At 36.9% G+C, this 17,305-nt stretch overlaps 1 protein-coding gene across 21 annotated transcripts in view; it reads right to left on the minus strand.

The window, feature by feature from the left end:
* Positions 1-17,305, minus strand: part of DLG1 (discs large MAGUK scaffold protein 1) — a 291,832-nt gene that overhangs the window by 271,922 nt on the left and 2,605 nt on the right. For all 21 annotated transcript variants that reach the window (XM_036351776.1, XM_036351782.1, XM_036351770.1 and 18 more), the window contains exon 4: positions 4,330-4,496. In XM_036351776.1, the coding sequence (XP_036207669.1) occupies positions 4,330-4,496 (167 nt within the window). The remainder of the gene's footprint in view (positions 1-4,329; positions 4,497-17,305) is intronic.

Consider the following 17,305-nt stretch of genomic DNA (forward strand, 5'->3'; position numbering starts at 1 on the left):
CCTAATGTAATACCATGTGAAGTACAATATATAATCATGAAGTCTGCTTCCCAAAAATGAGTCTAATCAACTTTTACATCTACCTTGTTACCAGAAATACAGGACTTAGTGGAATGACTTAAACACAAGGCAACAAACTAAACAAATACAGTGTGTGTGGTATTCTATAAAATAGCTGGCATAGTCTCTTCATAAAGTTAATGCCATTTAAAGGGGGACGCGGAGGTGGGAGGGCTATTCCACTAGAACAGGGGTCCTCAAACTTTTTAAACAGGGGGCCAGTTCACTGTCCCTCAGACCGTTGGAGGGCCGGACCATAGTTTAAAAAAAAACTATGAACAAATTCCTATGCACATTGCACATATCTTATTTTGAAGCAAAAAAACAAAACGGGAATAAATACAATATTTGTATTTGTATGTGGCCCGCGGGCCGTAGTTTGAGGACTCCTGCACTAGAATCGAAGAGACTAGATCATAAGAGAGTAGAGACACTATACCAGATTTAGTATGTGCCCTCACAACTCATTCCAATGTTTGCCTCCAAACTGCCACATCTGCCTTCACCTTAGCAACCTTAGCAACACCTTGGCCTCTGGACTCTTGTCCACCTCTCATCTCTCACCTCCTCACTTGAAACTTTCCTGTTAATCACAAAACTAAAAACCATATTCCCTGCACCCAACAAACCCACATCCTTAAAGTTCAGGGGAACTGATGCCAGTAGATAAATTCTTTCCCTTTCTTTCCTTCGATATATGGCTTCTCAGGGATGCAAGTTATATATTTCTGATTTGTGCACCTTTATGTACAAATAATACAAAGTACTTAAATAATTTTAAGTCAGTGTTTAGAGGACTTCAGATTAAACCTAGTAGACTAAATATATGCTTTTAACTCTACTATCTCCTAAAACTCTACATAAATTAAAGCAGATGGATTGTTTTAAAGCATTAAATCACAAGGTCAAAAGGGAAAGGAGATGCCCTCACTACATTACTCAGTTAATTTCCCTCCCCGGAAGATGAACTCAGAGGGCTGAAATAGGGAGCCTGGAGACAGCAGGGACAACTGAAAACAAGAGAATATTATACACTGAAAGTGGACTAAGTTTATAATATTCCAGACATATCTAACCTCTCACTTTTTTCAGTTATATTATACTTGCTGCTATGCAACCTGCTTTCAGTAACTGAATAACACATAGTGGATAAACAGATATTTTTATGCCTGCTATTTTATACTGCATTAAGTGGCTACACCATAATGTATTTATACAGTTTCTTTCTGGTATTTGTATTTGTTCCTTGATGGTTTTTACTAATATCAAATATTGCAATGAACATGCACATACATACAAACACACATATATGTCTTTTAATATATATCAATAATTTGTAAGTACATTTGGAACATATGCTAGATCCAAGGATATGAATATGTACTGTCAAGCTATCTTTCCACAAGGTTACACCACTGTATTCTCCTATCAACAGCATAAACGTTTCTCTTTTCTTGTTTAATTAATCTTTGATAATCAAATTAGAATATTCCCATTGTCAATTTGCATTTTTTAAAAATGAAGTTGTGCATCTCTTCATAGGCTTATTGGTCCATTTGTGTTTATTTTTCTCTAAACAGCCCATTCACATTCTTTATTCACTTTCCTACTGAATGTTGGCTTTTTCCTATTTGAAAACAGATAACATTTTGTTTTTAAACTAAACTCTTAAAATCAGAAATATCATTCAACAGACACACACCAGAGTTGAGGAAAATTTTTTGAAAAAAGAAAAAAAAGCACTGAGAAAATTAACTTATTTTCTACAGAATCCTAATAGAATTAATGTTTAATTAGATAGTAATTTACTTGCTTTCTTATATTTTGTCATCTTCTCTAGTTTACTGGCTTTTTTTCTTACTGATTTGTAAGAGGTTTCCTGAGAGGGGTGGAAATTAGTCCTTTTCCATAAATATGACAACTTCCCCCCAGTTTGTCATTTCTCATTTTATTGTATCTTTCAAGATACAGAAGTTCTATAATCAAAGTTCAAACAATCAAACTTTGTGAAGCCCACAAACAAATTCTACAAAGTCAGCATTCTTAACCTTTTTTTTTAATTTTTCTGGGTTTTCTTTGTTGTCATGCTTAGAAAAACTTTCCTTATCCAAAAATCATTTAAAAGTTTATTTTTATAATTTCATTTTTTAAATATATATCTTTTTATTTCAGAGAGTAAGAGTGAGGGAGAGATAGAAACATCAATGATGAGAGATAATCATTGATCAGCTGCCTCCTGCATGCCCCCCCACTGGGGATCAAGCACGTATGTGCCCTTAACCGGAATTAAACCCAGGACACTTCAATTGGCAAGACGACACTCTACACTGAGCCAAACTGGCTAGGGCTATTATTTCATTTTTTTAACCTTTGAATCTTTGATCCACTTTAAATGTACTATATATTCTCAGGAACAGGATTACCATAGATGGAATTTAAATGTCCCCCAAAATTCATGTTGAAATTTTAAGCCCGAATGCAATGGTATTAGGAGGTACTTAGGTCATGAGGGTGGAGCCTTCATTAATGGAATTAGTATCCTTATAAAACAGACCCCAGAATGCTCCCTCACTCTTTCCTTAATGTGAGGACACAGGGAGAAGATGGCTGGCCATCTATGAACCAGGAAGCGGGCTCTCCCTAGACAATGAATCTACTGGTGAGTTGATCTTGGACTTCCCACACTCCAGAACTGTGAAAAATAAATTTGTGTTGTTTATAAGCTATCCAATCTATAGTATTCTGTTATAGCAGACATGCTGGTGCACCTTTTTCTGTTGGAATTTCTCATTAAATTAGGCAATTTCTCTTACCCCTACTTGCATCTTGCTTCCTTTCAAATACTCTACCTTACAATCTCTAAAAGTAGCACACTTCTTTTAGAATTAGGATTGTTTTTATGAAAATGACACATGCTCATTATTTTTTTAAAAAGTAATAAAGTATAAATAAGAAAAAAAATCATCACCCAGAAACAATCATTCATATTAAACAAATATTATTCCAAACATCTCTCTAGACATATGTACAAAGTAAAGGGCACACATACCAAAAACAAAAAAAGTTAAATGAAAAGGGGATATAACCATATCACTTTAAAAATCAAATTGTATTATTAATTAACATTTAAAAATCTATTTGAAATGGACTATTATAAACACAAATGATATATCAACTAAAGGGAATGGAAACTAAAATTATCCAAGAGAAAGTGATGAAAAATATAGAGGAGGAAAATAAGGACACAGAAAATACTACACTAGAATCTCTAATCAAAGGGAAACACAAGGACATATCAAGATTAGTAAAGAGAACTGTGAATTGTGTTTTAAGAGGTCTGAAATCCAAAGGTAGACTTTCCCAAACTAGCTGAATAAACTAGGTCTCAGTTTTTCTTCTGGATCTCAGTTTCTTCATCTTTAAAATGAAGGAGAGGGATAAAATGTTTTGATTTTTCTTGCTCTAAAATTCCGTTTTGTTACGTAACATAAAGAAACTGAGAAACTGTCTCATTCATTGCCAAAGGGCTGTCTGATTGCTGCCCACCACTACTTACTCCTGATTTATTACACACCAAACAGAAGCTGATTCAATTTTCCAGGCAATTCTCTAGTAGTAACTACAAGGGACTAGAATCATATTCAGTCAGACAACCACCTTCAAATTACTAATGTTTCTCAGACAGAATCTTCACTACAAAATGCTTCATATCTCTCTTATGTCACGTCTAACTCTACCAGCAACAATATTTAACAAAAAAGAACATTATGAAAATAGTTATGAAAACTCGACAGTTTTAATTACAGAAAAATATAGAAACCAATACTGACCTTTGAATTTATTGATCAGTCTCTGAAATTTTAATAATACAATCTTTCAGGACAATAAACAGAATCCTTAGGATAAATATAGCAAGTAAACTGCCCAGGACTACAAAACTATATTCAACTTCTAAGAAAGAATACTAGAGCAAAACTATTTTTTCAAAGTAAATATAGTTTCTATCAAAGTATCACACAGATAGGGCCTCATTGAAGTCTATCATACAAAGTATTTTTTAATAGTCTAAAGCCAGTATTTCACACCTCAAACCATTACACCATTTTAAGACCAGGGCACCAGAGATTCTGAGCTTTTCTTTTCAAAAGTATTTTTAATCCTATCCTCATTATTCCATTATAAATAGTAGTTCCACAAAGTGCCCATTTTAATAAAATGAAAAAAACTTAGTAGCCCTAAACAGCTTAAGGGAAAAATTTTTTATCTTACCTCTATACTAGGACTAAGGCTGCTTGGCAGTGTTTCTGAAGTCACAGTAGTGCTTGGAAGGCTGGAAATTTCCCAAGTATTCACAGGCTGTATTGGTTCAGACTGCTTTGAACGATCTATACATTTTGGATTATCCAGTAAGGTCACTTCATAAAATTCTTGAATATCTACAGGTGAAGAAAGGAAAAAAAAAAAGTATTTATATTTTCTAATTAAACTATGCATTGCTAAAACAACATAATCCAAAGGCAAAAATTTTACTCTAGATTAGCACAGTACGTCCAACCTTATAGCATGCTTAAACAGTAAATACGTTTCACTTTATTATGTCACAAGCATATCAGAACCTGCAGGGCACAGAGTAAAAGTCATAGGCTTTTTACAATTCAAAGTCAGTACCGAGTTAAATAAAATACCTCCTTTTTCACCAATTAGCTACATATTTAGGCAAGTTACTTAACGTCTGATAACTTGCCTCTTATCATTATGAATTGTTACAAGGACTGAATAATACATGCAAAGTGCACAATGGCACATAATAAGCTTCTAATAGAAAGCAGCTAATATTATTATAAATTCTGCATATATGACTTATTACTGATATTTTATATCTTTGTACCACCAATATCCAGGCTGGCATGTAAACCTCTTAAGTGGTTTTAATGGCTCTTCTAACCAAACGATAACAAAACAAAAAATAAGTGAAAATAAAATCAATAAACTAGAAGCATTTTTAGATATCTCTAGTCTGGATATTTAGAAATAGCTAAGTTAAACAGTTTATGTTATTTTAGAAATAATCAGTTAAAGGTCTGGCAAAACTCTAAAAGAAATCATAAACATACTAATAGCAGCACAGGATAATTTAGAATATTATGTTACTTTGTTATCAGCTGGAATTATATAAGCTTGATACATTAACACTGATTATTCATGCTGCTCAGAAGCTCTGAGCGATAGTTTATTCTATATTAGTTTACGACAGTTAGTTCTTTATTCACCTACTGGTTTAATTTTGAGTTAATTTTTTTAAAGGAGGGAAATTAATATCAGCAAAGGTGGCCATTGTTCTGTATAGAAGAATTATACACAATAACTATAAATAACATAGATGGAATAACTTTTACTTCTTGTTTCTCAGAATGATGAAAAGATTAGTATTTCCTTTAAAAACATGTGAAGATAGTAGAGACAAAGTAACTCCCTTTGCAGTTTTAATAACCAGTGGAATTGTACAACTTTCTAAGTAAAGGGCTAATAAAACTAACATCTACACAATAAATAACCGACTTCAAAGGTTTCAAGAATATTACTAGAAAAAATTGTATGTGAAAGCATTTATAAATCATAAATCACTATATAAAACTATTCACATAACCATCACAAAAATAAAAAATTCAAATTCAGAGCATTGGCTACAAAGTGTTCTTACCAAAATTTGTTTAACCTGAACCTAAAGCAAGTCTTTAAAATCAACTTCTAGTTCATAGGAAATAAAGGGGATAGAGGAACAAATTATATGACACCAGAAAAGCAAGCAACAAAACAAATCGGGAAGGGGACGTTCTACAAAAAAACTGCCCTGGTTTCTGTAAAAAATTAATATCATGATAGAGAAAAACTGTTAGAAAGCAAAAATTTTTCTGTGTAAGAGAAATGAAAAAGACATAGCAACCAACTACAACACTGAGCCTTGACTAGTACGTGTGGTGGGAGGAAGACAGAGGAGCTATAAAATACATTGTAACAGCCGAAACCGGTTTGGCTCAGTGGATAGAGCGTTGGCCTGTGGACTGAAAGGTCCCCAGTTCGATTCCGGTCAAGGGGATGTACCGTGGTTGCGGGCACATCCCCAGTGGGGGGTGTGCAGGAGGCAGCTGATCGATGTTTCTCTCTCGTCGATGTTTCTAGCTCTCTGTCTCTCTCCCTTCCTCTCTGTAAGAAAATCAATAAAATATATTTTAAAAAAAAATACATTGTAACAAATTTGGAAATTCAAATATGGACTATTTTCCAGAAAATATTAGGGAATTTTTTTTTTTTTTTGTAGAAGATATATGTGTGAGAGTATGTGTTTATTTATGTAGTAGGGCATATATTTCTATATATGTAAGATATATATTTTATATGTGTAGGAAATATCCTATACTAGAGGCCCGGTGCATGAATTTGTGCACCAGTGGGTCCCTTGGCCTGGCCTGTGGGATCGGGCCAAAACCAGCTCTCTGATATCCCCCAAGGGGTCCCAGATTGCAAGAAGGCACAGGCCAGGCCAAGGGGACCCCACCAGTGCATGATCAGGGTCAGGGAGGGACACGGGAGGTTGGCCAGCTGGGGAGGAACCATGGGAGGGCTTCAGGGCGTGTCCAGCCCATCTTGTTCAGTCCCAATCGGCTGACCCCAGCAGCAAGCTAACCTACTGGTTGGAGCGTCTACCCCATGCTAGTCAGGGCATGTCATAGCGAGCAGTTGAGTGGCCTTAGCATATCATTAGCACATTACTCTTTGATTGGTTGAATGGCTGACCAGAAACTTAGTATATTAGGTTTTTATTATCCTAATAATAGACAAACAGGGTAATTGACTGTACCTTCACTACGCTTCCCATTGGCTAATCAGCATGATATGCAAATTAACTGCCAACAAAGATGGTGGTTAATTTGCATACGTAGGCTCCAGGCGGCAGAGCGAAGACTGAAGGCGAGCCGGAGCAGCGAAGACGGAAGATGTAAGGCGGCTCCGGCTGGGGCTGTGAAGACGGAGGACAGAAGGCGGCTCCGGCCAGAGCAAAGGCCTGGGTCCCGGGTGCCAGAGGAAAACCGGTGCCCGCAGCCAGGAGAAGGGAAGGCCTACTGCACGAATCTCTTCGTAGAATAATAAATTAATCTCTAGTAGAATAATAAAAGCCTAATATGCTAAGTGTCCGACCTAATGGTCGACCACTCGAGCAGTTGCTATAATGAGCACTGACCACCAGGGGGCAGGTGCTCCAACCGGTAAGTTAGCTTGCTGCTGGGGTCCAACCAATTGGGACTGGGCAAGAGGACCAGACATGCCCTGGAGACCTCCCACAGTCCCTCCCCAGCTGGCTGGCCCCCACAAGCCCCGATCGGACCTGATCGCCGGCCAGGCTGAGGGACCCCACCCGTGCACCGGACCTTTAGTATATTTATAACTATCAAGAGAGACGGGAGAGAGAGATAGACAGACACAGGTATTTCCTACTAAAAAAACAAAACTAACAATAACACCACGAAGAAAATCCAGAACTCCTAGTATAGTATTTGCCTCAAGAGTACTAAATGAGTATTAATTGGTTAGTTACCAATCTTAAGTAGCCCACATCACTACATAAAATTATTACTGTAAATCAAATTTCAAATCTTAAATTTCTATGTGACCTTTTATTCTATAACTAGAGGCCTGGTGCACGAAATTCGTGCACTCAGGGGTCCCTCAGGCCAGCCTGTGCCCTCTCACAGTCCAGGAGCCCTCGGGGGGTGTCCGACTGCCATGGAGGCAGGAGAGGCTCCTGCCACCACCACTGCGCTCACCAGCTGTGAGCCCGGCTTCTGGCTGAGCAATGCTCCTCCTGTGGGAGCGCAACGACCACCAGGAGGCAGCTCCTACATTGAGCATCTGCCCCATGGTGGTCAGTGCCCATCATAGCGACTGGTCGTTCCGCCGTTGGGCCGAAAACAGCTCTTAGACATCCCCCGAGGGAGTCCCAGATTGGGAGAGGGCACAGGTCAAGCTGAGGGACCCTACAGATGCACAATCGGGGCCAGGGAGGGATGCGGGAGGTTGGCCAGCCAGGAAGGGACCGCGGGAGGGCTCCAGGGTGTGTCCAGCCCGTCTCACTCAGTCCCGATCAGCCGGACCCCAGCAGCAAGCTAACCTACCAGTCGGAGCGTCTGGTCAGTGCACATCATACCGAGCGATTGAGCGGCCTTAGCATATCAATAGCATATTACGCTTTGATTAGTTGAATGGCCGACCGGACAACCAGACACAGCATATTAGGCTTTTATTATATAGGATTAACTAACAAACACCGCTGTATTCACTCTTCAATAACATCTCTAATGAAAATCTGGACCAATGCTGTCCAGAAGAACTTTCTGCAATGATAAAAATGCTCTATAGTTGCCCTAGTTGTGCTAGGTTTTGTTCATAGGTTAGAGCGGCTGGTTTGATTCTGGTCAGGGACACATACTAGTACGTAGGTTGTAGGCTCTATCCCCATCCCTAGTCCGGGCTGTTGCAGGAGGCAACCAATTGATGTGTTTCTCTCACACTGATATTTCTCTCTCTGTCTCTCCCCCTTCCTTCCACTCTCTCTAAATATGGTAGCCACTACCTACATATGACTATTGAACACTTAAAATGTGACTAGTGTGACTGAGGAACTGAATTTATCATTTCATCTAGGTTTATTAATTTAAATAGTTATATTTGGCTAATGGTTACCATATAGGACAACTGAGATCTAGACTAATACAACTCAGAGTAACATTTTACTATCTGGTATGGTTAAGGAACAAAGTGTTCCCTACATAAGTTTTTCAAAAGTTCATTTGCATCTAGCTACTAGCAATTGAAATGCCTTAAATCTAGGTCATATATTCATCTATCAAACAGGCCTTTCTAGTTTGCTATATCTGAGCTCCCATGGACTAGAGCAGCAGTTGCCAACTGGTGGTCCGCGGACCACTGGTGGTCTGTGAGGTCTGAAAGATTGGCAACTGCTGGTTTAAGAAAACCTTTGGAGCAGCAATCGCCCACTGGTGGTCTGGACCACTGGTGGTCTGTGAGTTCCAAAAGGTTGGCGACCGCTGGACTAGACAACCAAATATTCATATTATTTAAACAATATCAGGCTTAAGACAAAATAAGCTGAGTAAAATACCCATTAGGATAGCTAGTATCATCAACAAAACAGAAAAATAAAGAGCCTTGATGAGGATGTAGAGAAATTAAACCCTTGTGCATTGTTAACAGGAATATAAAATTATGCAGTTACTGTAGAAAAAAACAGTATAGTGGTCTTTCAAAACATTACACAGAGAATTCAACTTCCAAGTATATAACCAAAAGAACTGAAAGTAGTGACGCAAAACAAATACAGTCCTACTTCAGAAATATTGCAAGTTTGGTTCCCAACCACCACACAAAAGCGATTATCCTAAGACAGTGAATATTGCAATGAAACACTTAACACAAATATTTCTGTTTCCCAGTGCATATAAAGTTATGTTTACATTACACATAGACAAGCACATGAAAAAGTGCTGCACATGTCATCAGGGAAATGCACGTTAAAACAATGAGATACCACTCTACATCTATTAGCATGACCAAAATACAGAACACTGATACCACCAAATGCTGGCAAGGATATGGAGCAACAGGAACTCTAATTCATTGCCACCCACTTTGGAAGACAGTTAGGTAGTTTGTTACAAAGCTAAGCATACTCTTATGGTACAATGCAGCAATTGCACTCCTGGATATTTACCCAAATAAGTTGAAAACTTAAATGTCCACACAAAAATCTATACACATGTGTTTGTAGCAGCTTTATCCATAACTTCCAAAACTTGGAAGCAACCTAGATATACTTCAATAGGTGAAAAGATAAACTGGTACATCCAGACAATCAATATTATTCAGTATTTAAAAAAAAAAAAAAAAGAGCTATCGAGCCATAAAAGGATGTGGAAGAACTTTAAATGTATATTACTAAATAAAAGAAACCAATCTGAAAAGTCTACATGCTGTGTGATTCCAACTATATGCCACCCCTGAAGAAGGCGGAACTATGGAGATAACAAAAAAAGATCAGTGATTATCAGGGGTTAGAGGTAGGAAAGTGATGAAGAAGCAGAGTACAGAGGATTTTTAGGCAGTGAAACTACTCTGTATACTATAATGGTGAATACATGTCATTATACATTTGTCCAAACATATAAAATGTACAACAGAGTGAACACTAAGGTAAACTATGGACTTTGGGTGATAATGATGTGCCCATGTAGGTTCATCAACTGTCACAAATGTACCATTCAGGTGGGGGATGTTGATAATGGGGAAGGCTATGTTATATGTTGAAGCAGGGAGTATGTGGGGAATCTCTGTACCTTTCTCTCAATTTTGCTATGAACCCAAAACTGTTCTTAAAAATAAAGTCTTTAAAAATATATATATATGAACTACCAAGCCATGAAAAGACAGAGAAACCTTAAATACATGTTGCTAAGTGAAAGAAGCCAATCTGAAAGGCAAAACTATGGAGATAATAAAAAGATCATTGGTTGCCATGGGTTCTGGGGGAGGGAGGAAAAAATGAACAGGTGGAGCACAACAGATTTTTAGGGCAGTAAAACTACTTTGTATGATACTAAAATAGTGGATACATGTGCTAAAGCAACAAATGTGAATGTCAATTTTATCAATGTATAACACAAAAAGTGAACCCCAATGTAAATGATGAACTTTAGTCAATAACAATATATCAATAATGGCTTATCAACTGTTAACAAATATACCACACTAGTGCAAGACGTTAATAATAGGGGAATGGGGTGGGGGGTGATGATGATATGGGAACTTTGTATTTTCCAATCAAATTTTCTGTAAACCTAAAACTGCTGAAAAAAATTAAAGTCTAATAATTTAAGAAAACGTACAAGGGAGCATAATAAGTAACAAATTCTGTTTTAAAAAGCAATCTCATACTTCATTTCAAAAAAATTTCCAATCTAGCCCTGGCCAGTGTGGCTCAGTTGGTTGGTTGCGGGTTCAATTCCCGAAGTGCCCTGACATCCCTAGGTTATGGATTTGATCCCAGTCGGAGCATATGTACAGAAGGCAACCGAACGATGGTTTGTTTCTTTTTTCTCTCTCTCACTCTCAAATCAATTTACACAGACACACACACACACTCAAGTGAGGATTAAAAAAATAATAATTTCTAATCTATTAAAGATTTAAATGTTAAAAATAGAAGCCATGAAAGAATTTAAATATAATAATCATCTTGGGGATAGGAAAGCCTTTCTAATCATGGTACTAAAAACAAGAAATGAGCGTGCGCACACACACACACAATTGGTAAATCTAATCATATATAAACATACCTATGTGTTTTTTAAATAAAAGTTTAAAAACAAATGACAACAAGGGAAGCTAGTTGCAACTTACACGGCATCTAGAGTTAATATCTCTAACAGATTTTATACCTCTAAGAAAAAAAGGGGGAAAAGGTGATGGGAGGGGCAAATGATATGAACAAACAAGTCACAAAATAAATTAAAAGAAACAAGGTAGGAAAATTCTGACATCATTGGTCATTTCTTTAATCAGAGAAATACACAATAAAACATCAAAATGACTAAATATGTATTTTACATATCAGAATAAAAATATTAAAAAGATTAATAATACTCCATCTTGTTTAAGGTATAGTGAATTAGTCATTCTTCTACATACTGCCTAATAATTTGAATCTATAAAATATTTCTAAGGGTAATTTAATGAATTACATCAAATGCCTTTTAAAATCCATATCCCCTTCTATCTAGCAATTCATTTCTAGAAAAATATCCCAAGGATATAATAAAGGATGCAGGAAAAAGAGGCATATACAAACGCAATATTGTCTATAATGCCAAAAAATTATATGCCTAAATGTTCCTAGGACATCATTAATAAAACTACAGTAAATCTATACAATGTGAACAGTCATTTAAAATTGCACAAATCGACTAAAATGGAAAGATATCAAATAATAAATTTTGTAGTATAAAAATAGTTAATATGGGTAATACGGAAAAGTCACACTATATGCACTTGGGCAAATTCACCTACAGCACCTCCTTCTACCAAAAAAAGATAACGTTCTACCTATCAGACACCCCCAGTAAGTGAATGTCACAAATAAAAAATTAGAAGGATGAAGATTGTTCCCTCATATAGTGTCCATTTTCATGCATTTCTCATAATGTGAGCACCTCTCTGTATCTTACTGTGCCGAGTGTGATTCTAGAATTATGAGCTTTTAGTATAAGAGGTTACTTAATCACAAGCCAACTATTTCATCTATTGCTCAACTGAAGAAAAAATTATTTCTTTCCACTAGAGGAAAAAACAATTGTACTGTAGTTAATGACAGTGTTGAATTCCGGAAAAATTTTCAAGGATAATTTTAATCTGATGGGATTTTTCACTTTACACACTGATTTTAAGTATCAATTCCCATGAAAGAAACAATTCTATTTGTGCAGGGAGTTTGCAAAATGAAAGTGCATATGTATACACAAAGAATAACATTCTAAAAGGATATTCACCCTATGGAACAAAGAGGAGAGAAGGCTGAATGAACATTGAAACATAACCCTGCCATTTAGAGAGAAAAACTTGTATCAGTTAATTGACTAAAAGTACAATGTTTTTATTAACTAAGAGAGACAACTGTCAAATCTACTCAAGCACAGATTCACTGTTTTCTTCTAAGCCAATGTACATTTAAATAGCCTTTTTGATCACCAAAGAATATCATATAAAACTTAACTGTATTACAATTTGTGCTTCACACACTAGAAACAGGAAAAATGTCAAGCCAGTATCCAACAATAAATTACTTTACTTTAAATACTATTTGACTAACAGCCATAGGGTATTAACATACATATTCTTTAAAACAAGGGGTGTATCAAAAGGAACTAGAGCTTCTCAGAAATGGTTGATTCCAAGGCTGGGGCAGGATATGTACAAATGAACCTAGAATATCATGTTATGCCAAAAGTAAGAAAATGCTTTAAAAAATGATAGGGTATGTCATAAGGACAAAAGAACAAGTTTGTGAGGGCTCCCACTAGATAAATCTGAGACAATCTGAGCACCAAAAATATTAAGGATAGTAATAAATTATCAACTATTGAAAGAAAATAGATAGATACATCAACAGATGGACAGAGAAATAGATGGGGGAGAAGGGCTCTTAATTATAGTAAGATGCCAAGTGTTAATTGGAAAATGCGGAGGAGTGCTACTTTTATAAAACTGTTATTCTGAACATAGTAAAAACTGGTTCAGGCAAGCATCATCAATGAATGCTAAATTGTAGGTGACAATTTTGCTGAAAAGCAATCTATACTAATAAAAGGGTAATATGCTAATTAGACCAGATGTCTTCTGGACATCCTTCCGAACAAAGCTGCAGTGACTGCGAGGGCCGAGGAGGGCCGGCAGTGGCAGCAGCAGCGGGGTGATGGGCATGGTCACCTCCCGCAGAGGGAGGACAGAGGCAGCGGCGGCGGCAGGGTGATGGGGGTAGCACCTTCCCCTGATCAGCCTGGTTGCCTCCTGCAGAGGGAGGCCAGACTACGGCTTAGGCCTAAGCCGTTAGTAGGACATCACCTGAGGGCTCCCGGACTGTGAGAGGGAGCAGGCCAGGCTGAGGACACCCACCCCCCCGCCAGTGCATGAATTTTCATACACCGGGCCTCTAGTCTATATATATAAAAGCCTAAGAGACCAGATGACCAGACAACCGGCCAATAGCTATGATGCGGACTGCCCATCAGGGGGCAGACACTCAATGCAGGAGCTGCCCCCTGGGGGTCAGTGCGCTCCCACAGTGGGAGCACGGGAGCGCCGCTCAGCTGATGGGCTGCTGACTGCTGGCGAGCGCAGCTGCAGCAGCGCTAGCCTCTCCTGCAGACACTCCCCTGCAGGCACAGCAGAGCCGGGAGTAGCGAGGTGCCCAGCCCGGGCTCAGGCTCCTCCCAGCCGCCTGCTGCTTCACGCACTACTTTGTGCTGTGTGGGATCAACGTGGACAGCAGGCTGGAGCCTGACAAGCTGGCGGGTAAAGCCAGGCTGCGGGAGCACAGAGGTCCACTGATCCCTGCAGGCCAGGCCGAGGGACCCCACCAGTGGATGAATCTGTGCACTGGGCCTGTAGATTGCTTATAAGATGCAAGGGAAAAAAAACAGTAACTGTAGAGCACGGTTCTCAACCTGTGGGTCGCGACCCCTTTGGGGGTCAAATGACCCTTTCACAGGGGTCGCCTAAGACCATCGGAAAACACATATATAATTACATATTGTTTTTGTGATTAATCACTATGCTTTAATTATGTTCAATTTGTAACAATGAAATTGGGGGGTCACCACAACATGAGGAACTGTATTAAAGGGTCGCGGCATCAGGAAGGTTGAGAACCACTGCTGTAGAGTAATGAGATAACATGAGATAACACCTTAATTGGGTGATCAAAAGTAACATCAATGAAGGGCAAAAGATGTGTACCTCTGGATGTGCAGAACCCTATGGAATACATAATCTAAGTCTAATTAGGAGCAAGCATAAGAAAAATCCAAAATGAGAAACAATACGTAAGAAAATAAGAGGAATGGAAAATTGTGTTCTTCAAAAATGTCAATGTCATAAAAGATAAAGGAAGACTGTGGAAATGTACCCAGATTAAAGGACACTAAAAAGACATGACAACTAAATGCAATACCTGGTCCTAGACTGGATAGAGTACTGAAAAAAATAATTAGAAAAGGAAAAATTCAGCAGAGAAATTTGACCCTATATAGATGAAATAGCTTAAACTACAAAAAATATTTATAGATGCTTTACAGATGTGATTAAAAGGTTCTAAAGAGAATTCAACCAGATTCAACATAATCAAAGCACTGCTTCAGAGCAGTAGTAAATGAAACTATTAACAAATAATCTAATTCAATCAAAATCACCAACTAAAAATTTTATAAAATTTTCCTCCAATTCCATAAAATTTTAGCTAATAGTTGGTCCACATCCATAAATGTTTTCCTTTCTCAAACCTAACCTGCAAAGTTACACACACACACAGCAACAGACTAAAATATAACATTACTGGAACCAATAAAAAAGTCAAAAAATCTAAGAAATTCTGACATTTACCATTATACCTTTAAGTTCGCCCTTTGATTACTAAGTTAAATACACTTTTCAAAATACATAAATTCCATCATCATGAACATTCACCTTCAAAGTAAAAACTTAAAAAAAAAAAACACAACAGAACCTACAGATCAGTATCTATGTTAAATATTACTGTTGTTAGTGGTCTTTATCACATTAAAATATTCAGCCCTAACCGGTTTGGGTCAGTGGATAGAGCATCAGCCTACAGACTGAAGGGTCCCAGGTTTGATTCTGTTCAAGGGCATGTACCTTGGTTGCGGGCACGTCCCCAATAGGGGGTGTGTAGGGGGCAGCTGATGAGAGAATCTCTCTCATCGATGTTTCTAACTCTCTATCCCTCTCCATTCCTCTGTAAAAAATTCAATAAAATATATATTTTTTAAAAAAAGAGTCCCAGGCAAGTGGGAAAAATACACATTTATAAAAAAAAATATTCAACTTATGGAATAGCCTAGTAGTTGGCAGTGAGGAGAGGCTCTGGATTCAGATTAGCTGAGTTCAATTTCTGGCTCCACAATTTAGCATCCTTGGGCAAAAGATGTCATTTCTCAGTGCCTCAGTTTTCTAATCTATAAAATGGTATAATCATCTCATAGATGAATATACACCTCACAGGATTATGATAGCTAAACAGATGCTGTATTAGCACATAAAAAGTGCTCAATGTTAGCCATTATTTCTGTTTACACACACTTAAAAGTGTCATATTCTGATAGCCATTAAGATGGCTTCTATGGGAAACAGTATGATTGTTCCTTAAAAATTAAAAAATATAACTACCATATGATCCTGCAATGTTGATTTACAGGTGTAATGTACATTATCACATTATTTCAAAAACAATGGTGTAGGTGCAGAAGAAAAAGAAAATCGTATTGACCTAAATATTTTCAAACACTGAAAAAATAAAGGCTAATAAATTAATCTAAATTCAACAAATAGAAAAGAATGCATATATTTGTCAACAATTCAATTACAGAATGTAAACACACAAAAACCTCTACTAAATCTACCTGTTTCAAAATTCCTAAAATCTATTACTTTCCTTAAACCAAAATCTGATACCATATCCCCCCCCAAATTAAAATATAATTAAATCTAAGTATCAAAGTAAATTCACAACCAATGAAATTATGCAGGACAAAGATTCACAAATATAACCTTAATAATTAGGAAACTAATTCTGTCAGAATTCAATTGTGAATAAGAATAGGTAAAAACATTCAAAATAGGCAAGGCAGAATATGTAAAAAAAAATTTTCTCCAAACAGAAATTTACCTCCAATCTACAGAGAAATCTAAGCATAGACGGTTTGGTTACTTCACTAAGCAACTAATTTTCTTAAGTTGCAAACTTCACACAGAGGAAGACTGCATCTGTCTCTCTCTGTCTACAACTATATGTAAAAGAGGACTTAATACTCATACTACTTTTTTAAACAGTTACCCCACAAAACAAAACATTCCTAGGTTTAATGTTGGTTTAGAAAACCAAATAACAAAAAATTATTTTTCCTTTCTTTTTTTTGCTGTTTTTACAGAAGAATCCAATTTGATCATCCATTTGGACCTTAAACATCAGTTTAGAAATTCAAATATAAAATATATTCATCAGTTTAAAGGTAAAAAAAAAAAAAAGCAAAATGTTGATTAATTTTTAAGGTAAGTGTCAGATATATAGCAGTTCATTATACTGTTCTCTCTAGTCTTGTATATTTTTTAATGTTTACAATAATGTTAAATTTTAAAAACTTATTCAGGTGTATTGAGTGTTTTTAAAATCTTCTTTAATTCTAAAACAAATTTAGTAGAAAATATCAATTTACCAGCAAGTTATTTCTGAGTACACTAACTTGAAGGTGGACCTCAAATCACATCAAAAGTTTATCTATCAACAGATCGATGAGATGTAAAGCCATATCTATTTGGAAGTTACTGAGGAAATAACTATAATGCAATGAAGTACAGGTCTTATTTTAATATGTTATATAGTCAG

Source organism: Myotis myotis, unplaced genomic scaffold (assembly GCF_014108235.1).
Source record: "Myotis myotis isolate mMyoMyo1 unplaced genomic scaffold, mMyoMyo1.p scaffold_m19_p_2, whole genome shotgun sequence".
In the NCBI taxonomy this organism is placed as follows: Eukaryota; Metazoa; Chordata; class Mammalia; order Chiroptera; family Vespertilionidae; genus Myotis; species Myotis myotis.